This window comes from Leuciscus leuciscus (assembly GCF_965113295.1).
Source record: "Leuciscus leuciscus genome assembly, chromosome: 10".
Taxonomy (NCBI): Eukaryota; Metazoa; Chordata; class Actinopteri; order Cypriniformes; family Leuciscidae; genus Leuciscus; species Leuciscus leuciscus.
Genome location: NC_138734.1, coordinates 16,559,962 through 16,577,133, shown reverse-complemented (window position 1 = coordinate 16,577,133; position 17,172 = coordinate 16,559,962). Strand labels below are relative to the sequence as shown.

Below are 17,172 nucleotides of genomic sequence, written 5' to 3'. Positions count from 1 at the left end.
ACCGCTGCTGCATCATCCATTCCACCACCTCCGCTCCAGGAAACCCTCGCGGAACTCAGTCACGCATTGCAAACCCTCAGACCTGCCTCAGCCAGTCCCATGGCCAAACCCACATCATATTCGGGCGAGGAGGAGTGCAGTGGTTTCCTCTTGCAATGTCAACTTTATATGGAGATAAACGCTACTCAATTTGTTTCAGAAAGAGCAAAAATAGCCTTTATTATCTCCCTACTCACTGGACGCGCGCTGAGTTGGGCACAAGCCTTGTGGAATGCAAATGTCCCTGCAATACAGTCATTGAGTAGCTTTGTTGAACATTTTCGAGTTGTTTTTGCTCAGACATCTAGCGCTATTTCGGTTCACGACCAGCTGTTTCCAAGGCAGATCTACTGTTTCAGAGTATGCTTTGCAGTTCTGGACTATCGCCGCTAACAGCGGCTGGAACGAGACTGCATTGATGACAGCCTACCGACAGGGACTGAATCCTGACATCTGCCTACAGCTCGCCATCTATGATGACACGATAGGAATTGATAAACTGATTCAACGGTCCATTCTCATTGCTCAACATCGCGCGGCTTGCCTGGGCACTACCACTCCACCCTCTCCACGATTCTCCTCGCCCGAAACCCCTCCAGCACCCGAGCCGATGGAGATCAATTCTGGACATCTAACCGCCGCAGAACGTACCCGCCGACGCAACAATCATCTGTATCTCTACTGTGGAGCCTCGGGTCATTTTCGCCTGGATTGCCCCATTCGTCCCAGGCGTTCGACGGTGAGTTCTGTTGATCTACCTTTCCCAATTACAAACTTGAAACAAACTCCAGTATTCTTTGTACCTATCGTAAACACTCTATTTCAGCAAAAGCCCTGATTGACTCCGGCGCAGCAGGGCTATTTCATCTCCGCATCACTGCTCAGCCGTCTTCAAGTCCGCCGCCAACGATTGATTCAACCACTGAGCATTCATTCCATCTTGGGTAAACCACTCGGAAGAGGAAGCATCCGGTATTGCAGTCCAGTCATACATCTGTCTATGGGCTGTTTGCATTCTGAAAAGTGCTCGTTTTTGGTGCTGGAGGGCTCGACTGCAGATATCGTCCTGGGACGATAGCACTCCCCCGACATCTACTGAAAGCTGAAAACTTCAGCACTCCCCCGACATCTACTGGACCACAGCTGAGGTGCGTCAATGGAGCAATCAATGCAAAGAACAGTGTTTTTGACCAGTCAAGAAAACTTCTTCTAAGACTACAGCACCAATGTTCCTAGGTTACACCTCCGTTGAAAGTCCAGCCACAGATTCCACTCCGAACATTCCACCAGAGTATCGGGCGTTCCAGGACGTATTCAGCAAGCAACTGGCCTCCACTCTTCCACCCCATCGGCCATGGGACTGCGCGATTGAGCTGCTGCCTGGGGACACAGCTTTACGTCAAGGATACATCCAACCATCTACTTCCCCTGCCGCTTCTAGTTTCTTCTTTGTCGGTAAGAAGGATGGTGGTCTTTGCCCCTGTATCGACTACAGTGTCTTGAATGCATCCACTGTTAGGTACAGATACCCCCTGCCGTTGGTGCCTGCTGCTTTTGAATAGTTACGGTCTGCTCAACTCTTCACCAAGCTCGACCTGAGGAGTGCCTACAACCTAATCCGTATTCTAGAGCTGCTATAAAGCCAAAACAATCTCTGTTACTTTAATTTACTATTATCACTGTAAAGCCGCTTTGGAATAATCTACATTGTTGAAAGCGCTATATAAATGAAGATGACTTGACTTGACTCAGCAGCTCTGGTAGATCATTCCACCAGCATGGAACAGACCAGGTAAAGGTCAGAGAAAGAGATTTTGTGCCTCTTTGAGATGGCACCACAAGACGACGTTCACTTGCAGAGCGCAAGTTTCTGGATGGTGAGTCTGAAGTAATGAGTTTAGGTAAAAGGGAGCAGAGCTCGTGGTTGTTCTGTACGCAAAAGTCAGTGACTTAAATTTGATGCGAGTGGCAACTGGCAACCAGTGCAATTTTGTGAGGAGAGGAGTGACGTATGCTCTCTTTGGCTCGTTAAAGACCACTCTAGCTGCAGCATTTTGGATCAGTTGCAGAGGTTTGATAGTGCAAGCTGGAAGACCTGCCTGCAGAGCATTACAATAGTCCAGTCTGGATAGAACAAGCGCTCGGACAAGGAGTTGTGTAGCATGCTCTGATAGGAAGGGCCTGATCCTCCTAATGTTGTGTAAGGCAAATCTGCAGTGGCGGGCAGTTCTAGCAATGTGGTCTGTAAAGTTCAATTGATTATCAATCACGACTCCAAGGTTCCTGGCTGACCTTGATGGAGTTATGGATTACAAACCTAGCTGAATGGAGAAGTTGTGGTGTAGTGAACACAGCAGTTATGAATGAACACAGCCCACCCCCCATTTTTATATAGAGCTACATGACCGTGCATGTTCTTCATAGATGAGGGTAGTGAGTTCTTATTCCCCTGCATCGATGCTGAGCACCTCTACCTCCTCAGAGATAGACTGCTGAAACACCAGGCTCTCTACCGGGACGGAAGAAGCCGCGGCGTGGGCTTCCGATCCCAGAGAGAGCGCTGGATCCACCGGGTGAAGGCAGAGAGAAGGGGGATTTCCCTCCGCGAGATCCATTTGTGAATCCCACAATACCAGCTTCCGTGCTGCCTCGGCAACATTGGGGCTGGTACTGCAAGGAACGCTAGCCTGAACACCCTCCTCAACGAGTGACAGGCGGGAATGGAGCATGTAAAGCGAAAGTAACTCGCAATGCTCATACACTGTAAAACAAACAAACATGGTCTCTGTAGACAGCCCAGGCTCCACAAACGGCAACAAAATCAAACTGGGCCAACCTGCACCATGAAACATAACAAACAGTGTTCCAGCCAATAACCAACAAGAATGGTTTGGGGGTGGGGGTTGGGGGGTTAGTGCGCGTGCACATGAAGGGAAGTGTGGGGAGTGGAGGAGAGAGAAGCATGAAGAGGGAAGTTAGCTAGAGGAGAGATGTCCTAGACAACGACAACGACTAACGTTAGAATTATATTCTCTTGAATTTTTATATGGCCGACACGCGACCAAAGAGACGATGTTCTGATGAGCAAATAGCAAAGAAGAGGGAAAAGGAGAAGAAACGCGCGAAGTCCTGAATTTACATCGGAAAAGCCTGTTTCAGAAAGCAGGATGAGGAAGAGGGAGGGTCATCTAGCCTCCGTTTTGTTTGACAATACTTCGAATGTCAACAAGAAATGACGTCACCCAACATCGCTTAGAGCACTTTTAATGCAGATTGTCTGTCATTTTCACTACTTTGAGGAAAGATTAAGCATGTTACATCAGTCATTCACGCTAGAGCTCGGCTAATGTATGCACCGTTATTGATACAGTTTCCACATGTTCACTGCAGTAAATCAGAAAAAATACTCTAAATAAATAACTACAAGTAAAATAATCGGTTTGTTGATGGACATGCACTTGTTATTGCTGATGGTGAGGAATTACAGTTGCAACATCTCATAATGTACCTCAAACTGAGTAGTGAATCACTGGGAAACGTCCTGCTCGAGTAGTCCTTGCGATGGAGTTTCGGGTTGAATGACTAGTTCTTCCAATGTTTCATCATCAGAGCCACGCTCAGATTGATATGGTAAAATCAACATCATTCATCGTTACTGTGTTTAGTCTACGGGGTAGGAAGCCTTGGGAGTCGGACAAGCAGAGCTGACGTTTTGGCAATTGCCATTTTTGTTTTCGACACGCATTACATGGTAGACCAATCACAACAGACTGAGCTGTCTGGCCAATCAGAGCAGAGTAGCTTGCGGAAAGGAGGGATTTAGAGAGATTGATTCATCTGACGAGTCGTTTGAGAATCATTAAAAATGTGGTGATGTGCAAATGTATATTATGAGAAAATGAAACCGTTTTTGACCTTTGATGCATGTAAACCTGTTGTAGGAGACTCCAAAACAACATTGGGAAACTTTAAAATAGCATAATAGGGGCACTTTAAAAGGACTCTGCTCAGTCATACAGTAACTTAAACAAATAAGCAGATGTCAACCTGCTATACCAAACAAGACCACAGGGAGATGCATATAGCATATACCAAAGGACTGCATAGCAAATATACAATCCATTCAGAATTATGAAACACCAAAATACAAATGAAAAATAAAAACATTCTGAATGTGTGGAAACTCAGCGATCTGAAGGCGGGTCGATATCATCAGTGAACAGTTCCTCTGTCAGAACAAGCAATCGTGTTTACTTGAATGTTTGGAGTGTATGATGCCCATAATCGCTACTGATCCTCAATCTTCCCAAAACACGCTTCAGCGCTCGCTTCGGCGAGCATCCGTTATAAAACACTCACAGTAAATTAATTTTGACTATGCGAATATATTGACCTGTGTCCATGCAGAAATACAGTACAACGTTATAGTGATCAGTGAACCGAGAGTGCACAAACACGGTTTGTCTCCTGTATGTCACTGTAATCGTCTTTACCTTCATTACAATTGTCATCCATCAAAACTTTGTAAGCGACCCTGGTATTATTTATCCAACAGAGAGATGTACTGTAGTTAGCATATCCTGTGTCCATGAAGCGGTTGGGAGCTGCCGTTCAGTCTGTATTTCAGACAGTGCTATGATAAACAGCTTGGGCTGTTCCGAAACAATTACAGAATACATACAAGAGGTGGTCCTTTGTTAATTTTTTTAATTAACATATTAATAATAAAATATGTCAATATATTGAAATTAATTTTAAGTTACCTTGCGGTGTTTACAGGTGATCGGTTCTGCGCAAAAATTGCTCATGTCAAACGAGCCTTTTCTTTTCTTTCTCACAGCACACACAAGCGGCTTCCTGAAGACAAAGAAGCTGATGACTTGTTTACAGGGACCTTTTTTATACATGTGGGTGCACCTTGTGACATCATTGCACTGCGTCGGCCAATGATTTCTGTAATTTCAAACATGCCTCAGACACGGGATTCCATGGGGACATGTCCCCATAGCGTCAGCAACTGACGCAGCGTTGATTTCCTTTGAACGGGAACCAATTAACCATACCTGTCACAGCAGCAATCATTCTCCCCTCCACCATGTTTCAAATAAATTTCCCACCCTAACTCCTATTTACGATGATTCCGATAGCATGTGAAGGCAGCATTATACTCGTCCAATCTTCCAACACAACAAATGCCATTTGCACGCTTTATTAGCAGTCTTAGGAAGACAACACATGACACAATTATACCTGCCCAAATGACTTCAATAAGGGCATCAATATGTAATCCCTCTGGTTATACTTGCACTGCTCCGAGTGGGATTCAAACAGGTGTTTCCGGCATGGGAGGAGGGCAGCCTCTAGAGTCAGTACCAGTGTGCCTGCTAGGGGAGTGAGGTTTACTCGCACAACTCTTATTAGCTGGTCTCCGTTACAAATATATGGAAACTCAGAAGTACCAAATGCAATACATAAATTCATCAATAACACCACTTTTCCCCAATGCACCACAATAAGGAATGTCAAGGTCTGGTGGATGTGCAAAATAGAATCTGTGAACAAGCAGAAAACAAGAAAACAAGCAGAAAACAGAAAACAAGCAACGCAGAAACCCTTTGATTTGATTATTTATTTTTAATGAAACTGGAGTAGGTGAGGCTATAGCTTGGGGTTACATCTGTACATCAGTGTTGCATTCTTGGAGAACAGTTCTTAAAGTGGAAAGAGATGCTAACGAACCTTGATGAAATTTGAGTTCCAGAGGAACCACTGTTTTTTAATCCAATGACTCAGAGAAGGATTTTGTCATCTGTGTGCAAGCATGCTTACAAAGATTTTGTAAAGCTGGGTAACCTAGCTTGACACCATTTTTTATTTATTTTTTTATATAAAAAAAGAAAGAAAAGATTTTAATGCCTTACCAAGTGGTTACAGGAAGTAGATTGGGAAATAATTTACTCCAGACATGTAAAGCGAACCAGAATTTCCTAACATAAAAATCTCTGCTGCCATTAATGAAAAGCAAGTGAATGAGTTAGTGTAATGGGAAAAAGAAATTCATTATGAATTGTGCCAAAATGCCTGTTCTAGTTATAAAGCAATTTCACTGTTTAATATTAATGTGTATTAAATACAGCATTCTGTCTTCGTGTGGTCCTTTCTGGGGGAATCAATGAAAGAATAAGAGGGGTTACATTAGCAGGTTCATTTTTATCTTTTGGAACTGCAAAGTTGGATGTTTTAAAAAATACATCAAAGAAAGCAATATATTATGACACAATTAAAGTTATTCATCAAGATTCACTCAGAGGACAAAAGGTTCAAGGTGGCCATGGATTATTGAAGCGAGAACTCCTTGTGAGGGTATGGAGGACCCTGTATAAACCTCCAGTAGAGAAGCAAACAGCGGATCTGTAGTGGAGGATTATTCACAGGGCGACAGCTACAGCACCTAAATCCAGCAGTTGGGATGGGATGTAAGCTTTGTGTAAAGGAGGAGAATTTAGAGCATTTGTTAATTAGTATTAGTAAATACGCTAGAAAACCTGAATCAACCTGGGCGTGCATTTAATGATGTTTTATTAACAGAGTTCGGAAGGAGCACGTTCAGATAATTAACATAATCAACATGTGTGGAGAGCACTCAGTTAATCAACTATAATAGGTATACAGCAGACCTACCTCAGTTCATTGACAGTTTATCAGCATCCCTCCACCACCACTTCTCCACACTTCTAGTTCTAATCACTTACACGGGGGAGTACTCTGAGTTAGGGCCAAATGCCTCACCCCGGACAGAACGCCAAATAAAGCTATAGGCTACTTCAGATTTACATCTAATTATGTAAGTGTGAACTCATGAATTTGTATGGATGGAGGAGCAAGCAAGTGTTTAAAATACATGTGCAGAAAACAGTTGCATTTTATTTAAAATAAATATTATAATAAGACATTTAGGCCTATTTCACGCAGAAGTAGGCTATGTTTATTAAATGCTTGGTAGAAATAAATAGTTAATAATGGTGCAACTCAATCACCAGTAAAGACATCATTAATGTTTTACTACTCATTGAAGGAGTGGCTCACCAACGCTCTTTTCCATGACATCTTCAACTACCCCTTCTTTTTTCCACGTTGACACCCAAAGGCGCTATGCACTGCTATAGCCTATTATTCAGCGTTGGTGTCACATTATCTTTTCTGCGGAGTAAACATCAGACCACCGCTTGGTTTTCAAATACGTCACTAAAGCGCAGTGGTCTCCGCTAGCGATATGATAAGTGGTCACAGGGTGATCGGTCAGTTAACCGCTGTCTCGTGCCTCTATCATCTGGTGAATTTGATCAAATTAAACTCTGCAAATAGCAATCACGAATAAAGCAGTAATTGTGTATAAGCACAAAATAACTAAAGTATATTTTCTTGTAGAAAATTTGATTGATTTTGATATATCAAAAAAAATAAAAAAAATAAATCATCTCCCATAATTAAATTATACCGTTACGCATAAAGTTGTATATAGGATAAAATGATTTACATTTGAGCATTTCATGAACAGACACAGTAACACTATAAATATAGCCTTAAAGCTCGTCGCATGTAGGCTACATGTTAAGTGCATTTTTGGTAAACGCAAGTAACAAAGATAGGTCGTAAACGAGGCCTAACCTAAAGCAATAGTAGTCTATACTATTGAAAATCATATAAGGCGATTTTCAAGTAGGTTACTATTACGGGCTGTTTTCCCAAAGCATCATTATTCGTACGATTGCACTGGAATAAATGGTAACTGAAAATGTTAACATCTAAATTAACTAGTTTTACTGATAATATTATGTAATATCAAAATTATTCTTTAATATCGCCGAACCTAAATACATCCGTTTATATCAACACAAAAATGTTTTATTAGTCAAACCAGGCAGAATTACCTTAACCCATAAGGTGCCATAACACACAAGAGGCGACGTGTAGGCCTACTTTTAAATGTAGATATCAGCAGTCATTTAGTATTCAATTATGATAAAATGTAGCTATTTTTGTAGTCATTATAATTCTAGTTGTGTCAATAATGCACTTGCTCTGAGAAACATTCACGAAGTAAAAAGTGACAGCTGTGCTCTGCTCATGTGTGGCCTCTAAGATCATGCGTCCATGGGAATCTTTCCGAGTTCAGCTCATGGTCACGGCCACGCACTAATAGTTGATTCGTGTGTGCTCTCGTGCGGGGGTCAACATTGTGTCCGCTTAAGGACCCCTGCAAGATCTCCAGACGCTCTGCCAATACTGATTTATTTTGACCGTTTGTTTCCTAATTTTAGCCGGATATTATTTTTTATAAAAAAATAAAACATCGAATTAGAACAAAAAAGAGAAATGTTTTTAAAGTCTGAATCTTTTCGAACAAGAAAATGTATTGTCTTGTTCTTGTTCTTGTATAGGCTAACCCAGAAACCAATAAACTGATATGCAGTGATGACTTTGTCTGTGCAAATATTCAATATTATACAATATTAAACACTGACTGGATCGACTGTCCCCGGGAGATATAGGCCCATTATCTTACTTAGCAACACACACACACACACACACACACACACACACACACACACACACACACACACACACACACACACACACAGATATATATATATATATATATATATATATATATATATATATATATATATAATGAAATGTATTTGAAAATGAAGTAATTTTGCTAACTTGCTTTTATTTTTTTCTGTATGATAGGAATATTGTTTGTTTTTTATGGAATATCTTTGCAGTGACTCTTCAGCTTTTTCAATTCCACCCAGACAACATTTGTTCTATTAATTTAATTCTTGGCGTCTTACCCATTAGCGGATTATATTAAAAGAAAATGGATTAACTGAAAAAATCTCATAATATTTCATTTTAAGCTATATTAGTGAACCATATATCTTCTTAAAAATAGCATGGTTTTGTACGTATATTTGTTTTATTAAATGTGTGTAAGCTTTATGCGGTAAACTTTTCTCTCCAGGAATAAAATCAATCATAGAATGTGGCACAAAATAAAAACTGTCGTTTATTATTGTCGTTATTGCTGGTACTAAAATTTAAACATTATTATTGTAGTTATTTCGCTTTATTTTTAAATTCGCGTCTTTAAATTCTACATTCAATAAGCTTAATTTCTGGTTCGATGAATAACGCAGACATTTAGTCCAGAAATCTATAGAATTCAACATTTTAATTCACAAAACATAATATTTCTTGTTTAGAAAAGTCATATTTTAAACAGATATTGCAAACTCCATGCCATTACTTTAATTTTCAATTGAACTGAAGGATTACATCAACTAATATTTAAATTCATTGAAAAGGGACAAAAAAAAATCCTACTAAAAGATGTCTTACACCATGTACAGTTTATACAGTGCTTGAGAAATAAGACGTGTCAATATAGGTATGTACAACTAAATAAACAATCAAAATAACTAACAGTGCTTATATTTAACCTTAATGTTACATTGGGCAAATATTGCCAATAAAGCGGTCAACACTGTGGCTATAATTGTAGCCTAAAATTAAACATTTTAACAGAATAAATAAGTTGCGCATTAGGGTTTAAAGGTGCCTTCATTTCGCGTGCTTATGGTTTTCACCATTTTAAGCGAAATAAAAATGATTGTAGGAAAACGTTCCAAACGATACAAACTCGTCTTTAAAAACAATATATCAACATCGGAGCGTTTCACTCATCTTTGCATCTCCGAGTGTGGTTGTCATCCGCCAGCAGAGTTTGTACCGAGCTGTTGGAAACGAGATGCTGTGGCTTTTTTTTTTTTTTTTTTGCCCTCGATCTTATGATTCGCAGATATCTGAAGCTGAAGGTTTTTCCAAGTGCTCCTTTGAGTTTGTAATTTTCTAACAATGCGTTTCTATGGCCAAGTTCTGAATAGTAATAAACGGCAATTCTTAATTCCATGTCTCTTTCCAAAAGAGCCACTTGGATTCAGAGTTCCACTCTTGGCCTCTTGGCCTCAGAACTCTTGGCCACAGAGTTCATTTGGGCCAGTTTACTCTGTTGCTCGTCGTTGCATTAAGTCTTCTTTGTAATAATGCTGTCACATCACACAGGGTTTGATGTCCTGATATGAGACCTGCTGATGGTGGTAGTACGAGCTGCTCCCTGGTGAATGCATCGATGAAGAGGTCATGGCGTTAAAAGAGAAGACAAATTCTTTCCTGTCACACATGCTGGGAGATTGGGAATGGTAGCGCGGTATGCCTGCGGGGACACAAAACATGGCACATTAGATACATATATAAAAAAAAAAACGTGGCTAATGTTGTTGTAGTGTTCTTGACATTTTAAACCCCAAACTGTTACTACCACTACTACTGCTATAACAGAAATGATAAAACATGTTAATGCGTTACACATTCGCCTGTGGCATTCAGTCGTTCATTCAATGGGAAAATATTTCTGTATAATGTAAAATGTTCTAATCGTAAAGTATATCAAACTCCAATCCAAACCCCAAACTGTTATTGTTACTACCACTACTAGGCCTACTACTGCTATAACAGAAATGAAAAAATAAATAAATAAAATAAAAATAAAAATAAAAATGTTTATGAGTAACACATTCGCCCATGACATTAAGTCATTCATTCAATGGGAAAATATTTCTGTATCTTGTAAAAATTTCTAATCGTAGAGTATATCAAACTCCAATCCACATTTTTGTTTGTTTGTAGATTTAGCGACTGTTGACTGAATCAAACGCCGGGTATTTGTCGACCTTCGTCTATCTAGAGGATCGAGAGAGATACAATTTTTTTTATAAACATTTCTTGAAGGTCTTCTAAGATTGAAAATGGCTATAACAGCTACAGGAATATAACATAAACTTACTTTCGATAATAACTTCAACTTGAACAAATTCGGCCTATATATCCTACAATTTTACCTTTACCAATTTGACCAAATATATCCTACAATTATATTTCTAACTCCATTAATGTAGACATACATAATAATGATCTTTTAAGTATTATATAATATAATTTTTTTTTTTTTTTTAATGAAATGTATTGAAAAGCGTCAACATATCATTTTTGTATTATTTTTTTTATTATTGTTGTAAATAGCTTTTGATTATAGTAGGGTTTTTTATTTATTTTTTATTATTGTTTTTTATTTTTTTGATAATGCATTGGAGTGCTGTGAGAGACCAGGGGTGCGTTTCCCGAAAGCATCGTTGGCCAACTATGGTCGCAAGTTCATCGCAATGTCCATTGAACTCTATTGGCAACGAGGGAACTTGCGACCATAGTTGGCTAACGATGCTTTCGGGAAACGCACCCCTGGAAGAGACCTGAAAGTCTTAAGATCTGGGTGGGATCGTTTTAAAATGACTGCTTGCACGCGATTCCCCACGGACACATTGCTGCAGGGCTCGTGGCGTGGTTCTTCTTGCTCTTGCCCCAGTAGAGATTACAGCAATCGGGCTGAAATCACTTCTAATTATGCATGTGCAGAATTATGTCAATATGTGAGCTAGAAGCTTACCAAAGACTGACCAAATGATACAAACATTTTTTTTAAATCCATGGATAAAGTTTTTAATGTTTAGAAATTTTGATCACACTCTGCATTACTGTTCCCATTCGTGAATTAAATGCAGTAATTCTGTATTCACCAGTTTCTCAAAATACACGAGCATTTATGAAAAATTTACCAGCACATTAATTGAATAAAGCATAATTGTACAAATGTTTGTGTCGTTATGTGGAATAACTTTAGCTGGACTGTTGGCAAGACATTAAAAATGATTCATTATTCCTCTCACCTATTCATGAAATTAAAAGCATATAACGAGATTATATGAATATTTCTGTTAAACATGTCTGTTGGGGTCATCTTGAAAACTTTACCTTGAAGGTCGGTGTTGCCGTGGCCGTTCTGGTGCAGGTAGGACTGTTCCAGAGAGTGTGTGGGTAAACTGGGCTGCAGTGGATTGGCTCCCGGGTTACACGGAGAGAGCGGCTGCTGTTTGATGTAAGACGCCCCGTTATTTAGAGAGGCCGGGGGCGCTGGAGGCCAGGCCGAGGCCGTGCTAGAATACACCGCATGCGGCTCCATCACTCCCCCGCTGGCGAGAAGCGGTGATGCGGAGTTGTCGTGGTGGGGGTACTCACTCCCTGAGGATCCTGTGCAACTGCCCATGTAGGAATGTCCACTATTCGCTGATAGATGGGACATGGAGTGTCCTGCCAAGCCCATTCCTTCCATATTGCTGGCCAAATGTCCATTCATCATCCCAATCCCACTCTCCAAAGATAAACTGTTTGGAGGGCAAGACAGGCCCCCGCCGCCCCCCTGAAAGTTATAGGACTCGGGTATGTGATTGAACCCCAGCCCGTTCATCATGCTGTACATGGAAGGTTTGAGCGCCTGACATTTGCGCCTGAATCCCCGTGGCCTCCTGCGGAAAGATCCCTCCTCGAACATGAACTCACTGGCTGGGTCGATGGTCCAGTAGTGGCCCTTACCGGGTCTGCCCAGACCCTTGGGCAGCTTGATAAAGCACTCGTTCAGAGACAGATTGTGACGCACCGAATTTTTCCAGCCTTGATACGAGCCTCTGAAAAACGGGAAGCGGCTCTGTAGGAACTGATAAATTTCGCTCAGAGTGAGTCGTTTGGTTGGAGAGCTCTGGATGGCCATGACAATGAGAGCGATGTAAGAGTACGGGGGCTTTTCAGGACGACGAATTCCAGCGTTCGTCTTTTTAGTTTTGGTGCTGGAGGAGGAAGAGGAGGTCTCCATCACATGCGTCTGTCCGTGCGGTTTCTCCGACATGGGGCTACTGTGAGCAGGGGTCTGCACGGAGGGCTGCTGGACCTCAGCCGTCATTCTTCACGCACACGTCAAAATCCACCTTTAAAAAAAAAGACTGCGATTTTACGCTGCTTTCATTAATAACGGAATGCAATGCTGGAATGATCTCTTCTTTCTCGGGTTATGCGTAATTGCACCAGCCTTGTAATACTACCCACCACAAAACTGGATACTGCAGGGAAAAGAGATTCTTTCTGCTTCAGATCCTGTCTTCTTGTTCTTCCAGTATGGAGTTGGGCTTTTACTTATCTGTTTCCATCAGCTCCTCTCAGGCTCTTGAGTCAGAGTCGCTCAGGGGCCGCCCAGTGTCCCTCCCACTGTCAGCTCTGCTGGGGTGGGCTTCACCAACATCTGCACAACTAGAACACTATTAAATAAAGCGCGTTTATAGTCCTATTTATTGTTAAATAAAATAGCATATCATACATTAGTATCGAGACTTTTTTCGAACAATACAAAATTATTTTTAACTAATAATAAATTCAACTTTTAATAGCATAGGCTAATACAGCTGGATCACTGCGTTTTGGGTCTTTTTTATCATATTAATGATGTATATATGATACATTATATGATACACATTCATTAATTAATGTGTTTGCTACTTTAATTACTTTGCACTTTAAAGCATTCGCATATTAATAAATTAAAAATGACAGCGGGTTTTGGGGAAGTTAAGAAGCTGCAAAGGGGCATACGAAATCGTTTTGTTTTTAAAGAAATAACGCCATTTTTAAATCCTTAATTGAATGGATTTCTTTCTTTCTTTCTTTCTTTCTTTCTTTCTTTCTTTCTTTCTTTCTTTCTTTCTTTCTTTCTCAGATAGGCAGGAACACGAGGAGGATGTTTATACTGCAAAATGTAAACATTTTCCCCTGAGCTTCTTTAAATCAAATATCAAGCAAAAAGCATCTCTTGTGCAGCTAATCCACAAAGCCACGTCACCATTCTGAGTTTTACACGTACATTTAAAGATTTCTGAGCTGATTAAGAACTGAAGAATGGAGGTTTTGGGGTCGTATCGGGTTCATGGATACTCGCTTGAAGACTGCAGTCAAGATGTGTCACTTAATCAAGGCAAGTTCACACGACACATCTATATTCACTTACTTACCGCGTGAGTTTTTGCTTTGCTGAAGTCAAATCAAACGACTGGCATATGATTATTGTCTAGTTGTGAATGTTTTGGACACGAGAGTAAAACACATGCGTCATGTAATGCATATAATAATGTAACAGTTAATCAGGACTATTGCTGCAGAAATGCTTTCTTTCTTTCTTTCTTTCTTTCTTTCTTTCTTTCTTTCTTTCTTTCTTTCTTTCTTTCTTTCTTTCTTTCTTTCCAGAAATCTTGGTTATTTGCTCTCTCCCGGGTCTAATATCTATATCGAAGATAGCTTCAGGCGATTTGTACAATATTTTTTATCTCTATGCAACATTCATGCTTTGAGAGTGAAGTGCTTTCAAATGTAATTGAATATAAAAAATAAAATAAAATTACAAAAAATATATATATTATTATTGACATATCTTGCTGTCATGGCACAAGAGATGCAAGTTATCATCATTCAGGAGTATATCTCCGTTATCAGCTAATACCCTGAAGGTTTGGACCATGGTGCTGCTCAATGCAGGAATGCACATTGATAGAGGTATTGTTTTAAGGCTTGGAAAGGGGCCCGTACATTTATCAAGTGCTATGGACCACCCAGTTTGGTCTCGACCTCTGCATTTAATTAAGGTTGATGTGTTCATTTGTTAAGGGCCTTTTTAACGCTACTCTGCTGATTTCCCATGTTCATCTCACATTAACCCTTAAAAATACAGTATCCACAGAAAATACATCCTCAAATGTGTTTAGAATAGCTCGTTTTTTTTCATCGATTTGTGTAGTAAAGTATGCGTCATCGCAAACTCATGTGTGATTGATGCAGTAGCCTAGGAGTTCACTCTCTCGGTATGTGCAAACAAATAGCTGCCTGTTTTTTTTTTTTTTTTTTTTTTTTAGCTTGCTCAAATACTTCCAATAACCGAGCTGATAAAAATGGATGCATTGTTGAAAACCTATTTAAGTCAAATATAGTTGTTGTTGTTGTGATTATTAGTATTATTGTTGTTGTTATTATCATTAGTAGTAGTAAGTATGATTATAATGAACAACAACGATAGCAACAACATCAATAATAATAATAATATTAATAATAATAATAATAACTTTAATAGTTAATAGACTAATTCGTTGTCTTGTCTCAGTGTTCACATTTTCCATGACGTCTTCCAATAAAATATTTGACACATTGCCCGTTTGAAATTCATGGCCACTTAAAAAGAGGAAAACCACATTGTTCGACTAGTCACGTTAGCATGACATAACTCAGTTTTGCAAAAAAAATCATCATTAGAACACTGGCGTCATAGCTGTAAAGCACGGTTCGCAATATGTATTGTTACATTTTAGAGAATGCGTTTTACAGGAAAACGTATACAGTTACGAATGTGTAAAAAGTACAAAAACACATTTAATAAACGCATTAATAGGTCACTGTTTTGCTTCTATTTTCATGTTAATTTTCATGTTTCTGTCTGACTCACTAAATAGCCTAGCTAAAAAGTCACGTTATTGTAGCAAGATCTCATTAATGACAAATATCTCATGTCTACAAAAGAGTTTATGGATATAACCACAGTTACACATCTGCAATGGAACATTGAAATGTGGTCTTTATTCAGCTTATACATTTATTGAGGAAATTACTTAAATTCAGATTTAAAGACAGTCCGTATATGACGACTATTTTTAACTTTTTTGGTAGGGAAACAGAGAGCTAATTCTGGAGCACGGTGAACTCTGAAGGTTCACTTAACTGGACATGAATTGTTTGAAAGGAAGCGTGACAGACGGATCAGTCAAGGGTTCCACAAGTTCACTGCCGTGTGACACTTCCACAATCGCACTTATGGAAAGTAATATTGTAGTGATCATTAGTTATATATTGTAGTGCCCTGAAAAATATTTTGAAGCTACTACTTTTAGACTATTTGTATAATTATTATACTATGTAGGTGGTTTAAAGCAAATTTCTTATGCAACCTTTCTTTCTGCAAAACAATTTAGAAGAAAAGGAATTAGGCTTGTTGATATTGTCTGACAGTCTATAATGTTTTAATGTTGAATGTAAGTTCGGACAATATTACAATACAATATTTCCTTATAATTTCAAATCTCTAACCAAGATTTCTCCTTAGTTAAAATTATATGTTTGTATTGTACTTTTTTATTACATTAAATAAAAGCTGTGTCAGCTGTAGACATAATCTTAAATAGGCATATGTAAATATATTGTTATTGGCTGCCACGATTTTTTTTTTTTTTTTTTACGTTAGGCTGTATGTGATTTTTTATTTAAATGTAATGTTTAGTCGTAAAATAACTAGATGCCGTGCTTATAAATGTTTTCTTTTTCATTTATGTTATTAATTTCACTATTATTGCTTTACAGATTAGTCTAGTAGTTGAGGGCTTGTTTCACGCATCGAGGGTGCCCAGTCCCCATCACTTTCTATATCTCCTTAGGTGGGTGCGTATTTTTGTTGAAATGTTGTTTATGTGAATGTGAATGTGAAAGGATGGGATTACACACACACACACAACTCCGATTGTGTTCATTGATTTTAGGCGCAGATTTGCCGCTGTAATCAGCACAATCATGGCAGATGACTTTTTAATTTACTTGGCGAGAACATGTCAATGACTGATCGGAGCATTAGAGGCAAAGATAGCATCTGGTTTGAAGTGTGTCGCTATAGTATGCAACAACAAAAAAATGCAAAGAAAAGCCAAAAGCTTACTGACTATTTGTTATTAATATTATATTAATATTACTTATTAATAGACCATCAGTCATTCATATTTTGTTGGTTTTCTCTTGTTTTTGCATGTGTTCTTTGTATGATAGACTGGCCAAACATTTGTCCACACAATTTAACATATTTCATTGCTTTATCTCTAATAAAATAATTGATGCCGAGCACAGCTACGCAATATTTATAAAATCTACAAGCGATTCCTTATAAAGAGGCAATCGACACGATAAGTGCAGGTAATACAACATTTCTGACATCGTTTATACACCAATGGAATATATAGGTAATTGAGTTTAATTTAAGTTGCTAAGGTATATGTGATATATCATTATCATATAATATTATTTTATATGCAATGTTGGATATGGGAA

The 17,172-nt window shown here is 39.1% G+C and overlaps 1 protein-coding gene and 1 long non-coding RNA gene across 2 annotated transcripts in view; one reads left to right on the top strand and one right to left on the bottom strand.

Moving 5' to 3' along the window:
- The window catches only part of LOC309508597, a 147,545-nt gene that overhangs the window by 3,582 nt on the left and 126,791 nt on the right, over positions 1-17,172 (top strand). The window lies entirely within an intron of this gene.
- Positions 8,771-13,159, bottom strand: foxf1 (forkhead box F1). The gene is made up of 2 exons (XM_082183058.1): positions 11,971-13,159; positions 8,771-10,318 (listed from the first exon to the last, which is right to left on the bottom strand). Exons 1-2 carry the CDS (start codon positions 12,950-12,952, stop codon positions 10,155-10,157), a joined length of 1,146 nt encoding a protein of 381 aa, XP_082039184.1. The 5' UTR covers positions 12,953-13,159; the 3' UTR covers positions 8,771-10,154.

Excerpts from the sequence above, each read along its gene's own strand:
- foxf1 (XM_082183058.1), bottom strand. The coding sequence starts at position 12,952 with ATGACGGCTGAGGTCCAGCAGCCCTCCGTGCAGACCCCTGCTCACAGT. Across the intron at positions 10,319-11,970 it reads CGGCAACACCGACCTTCAAG|GCATACCGCGCTACCATTCC; the intron begins GTAAAGTTTTCA and ends GTGTCCCCGCAG.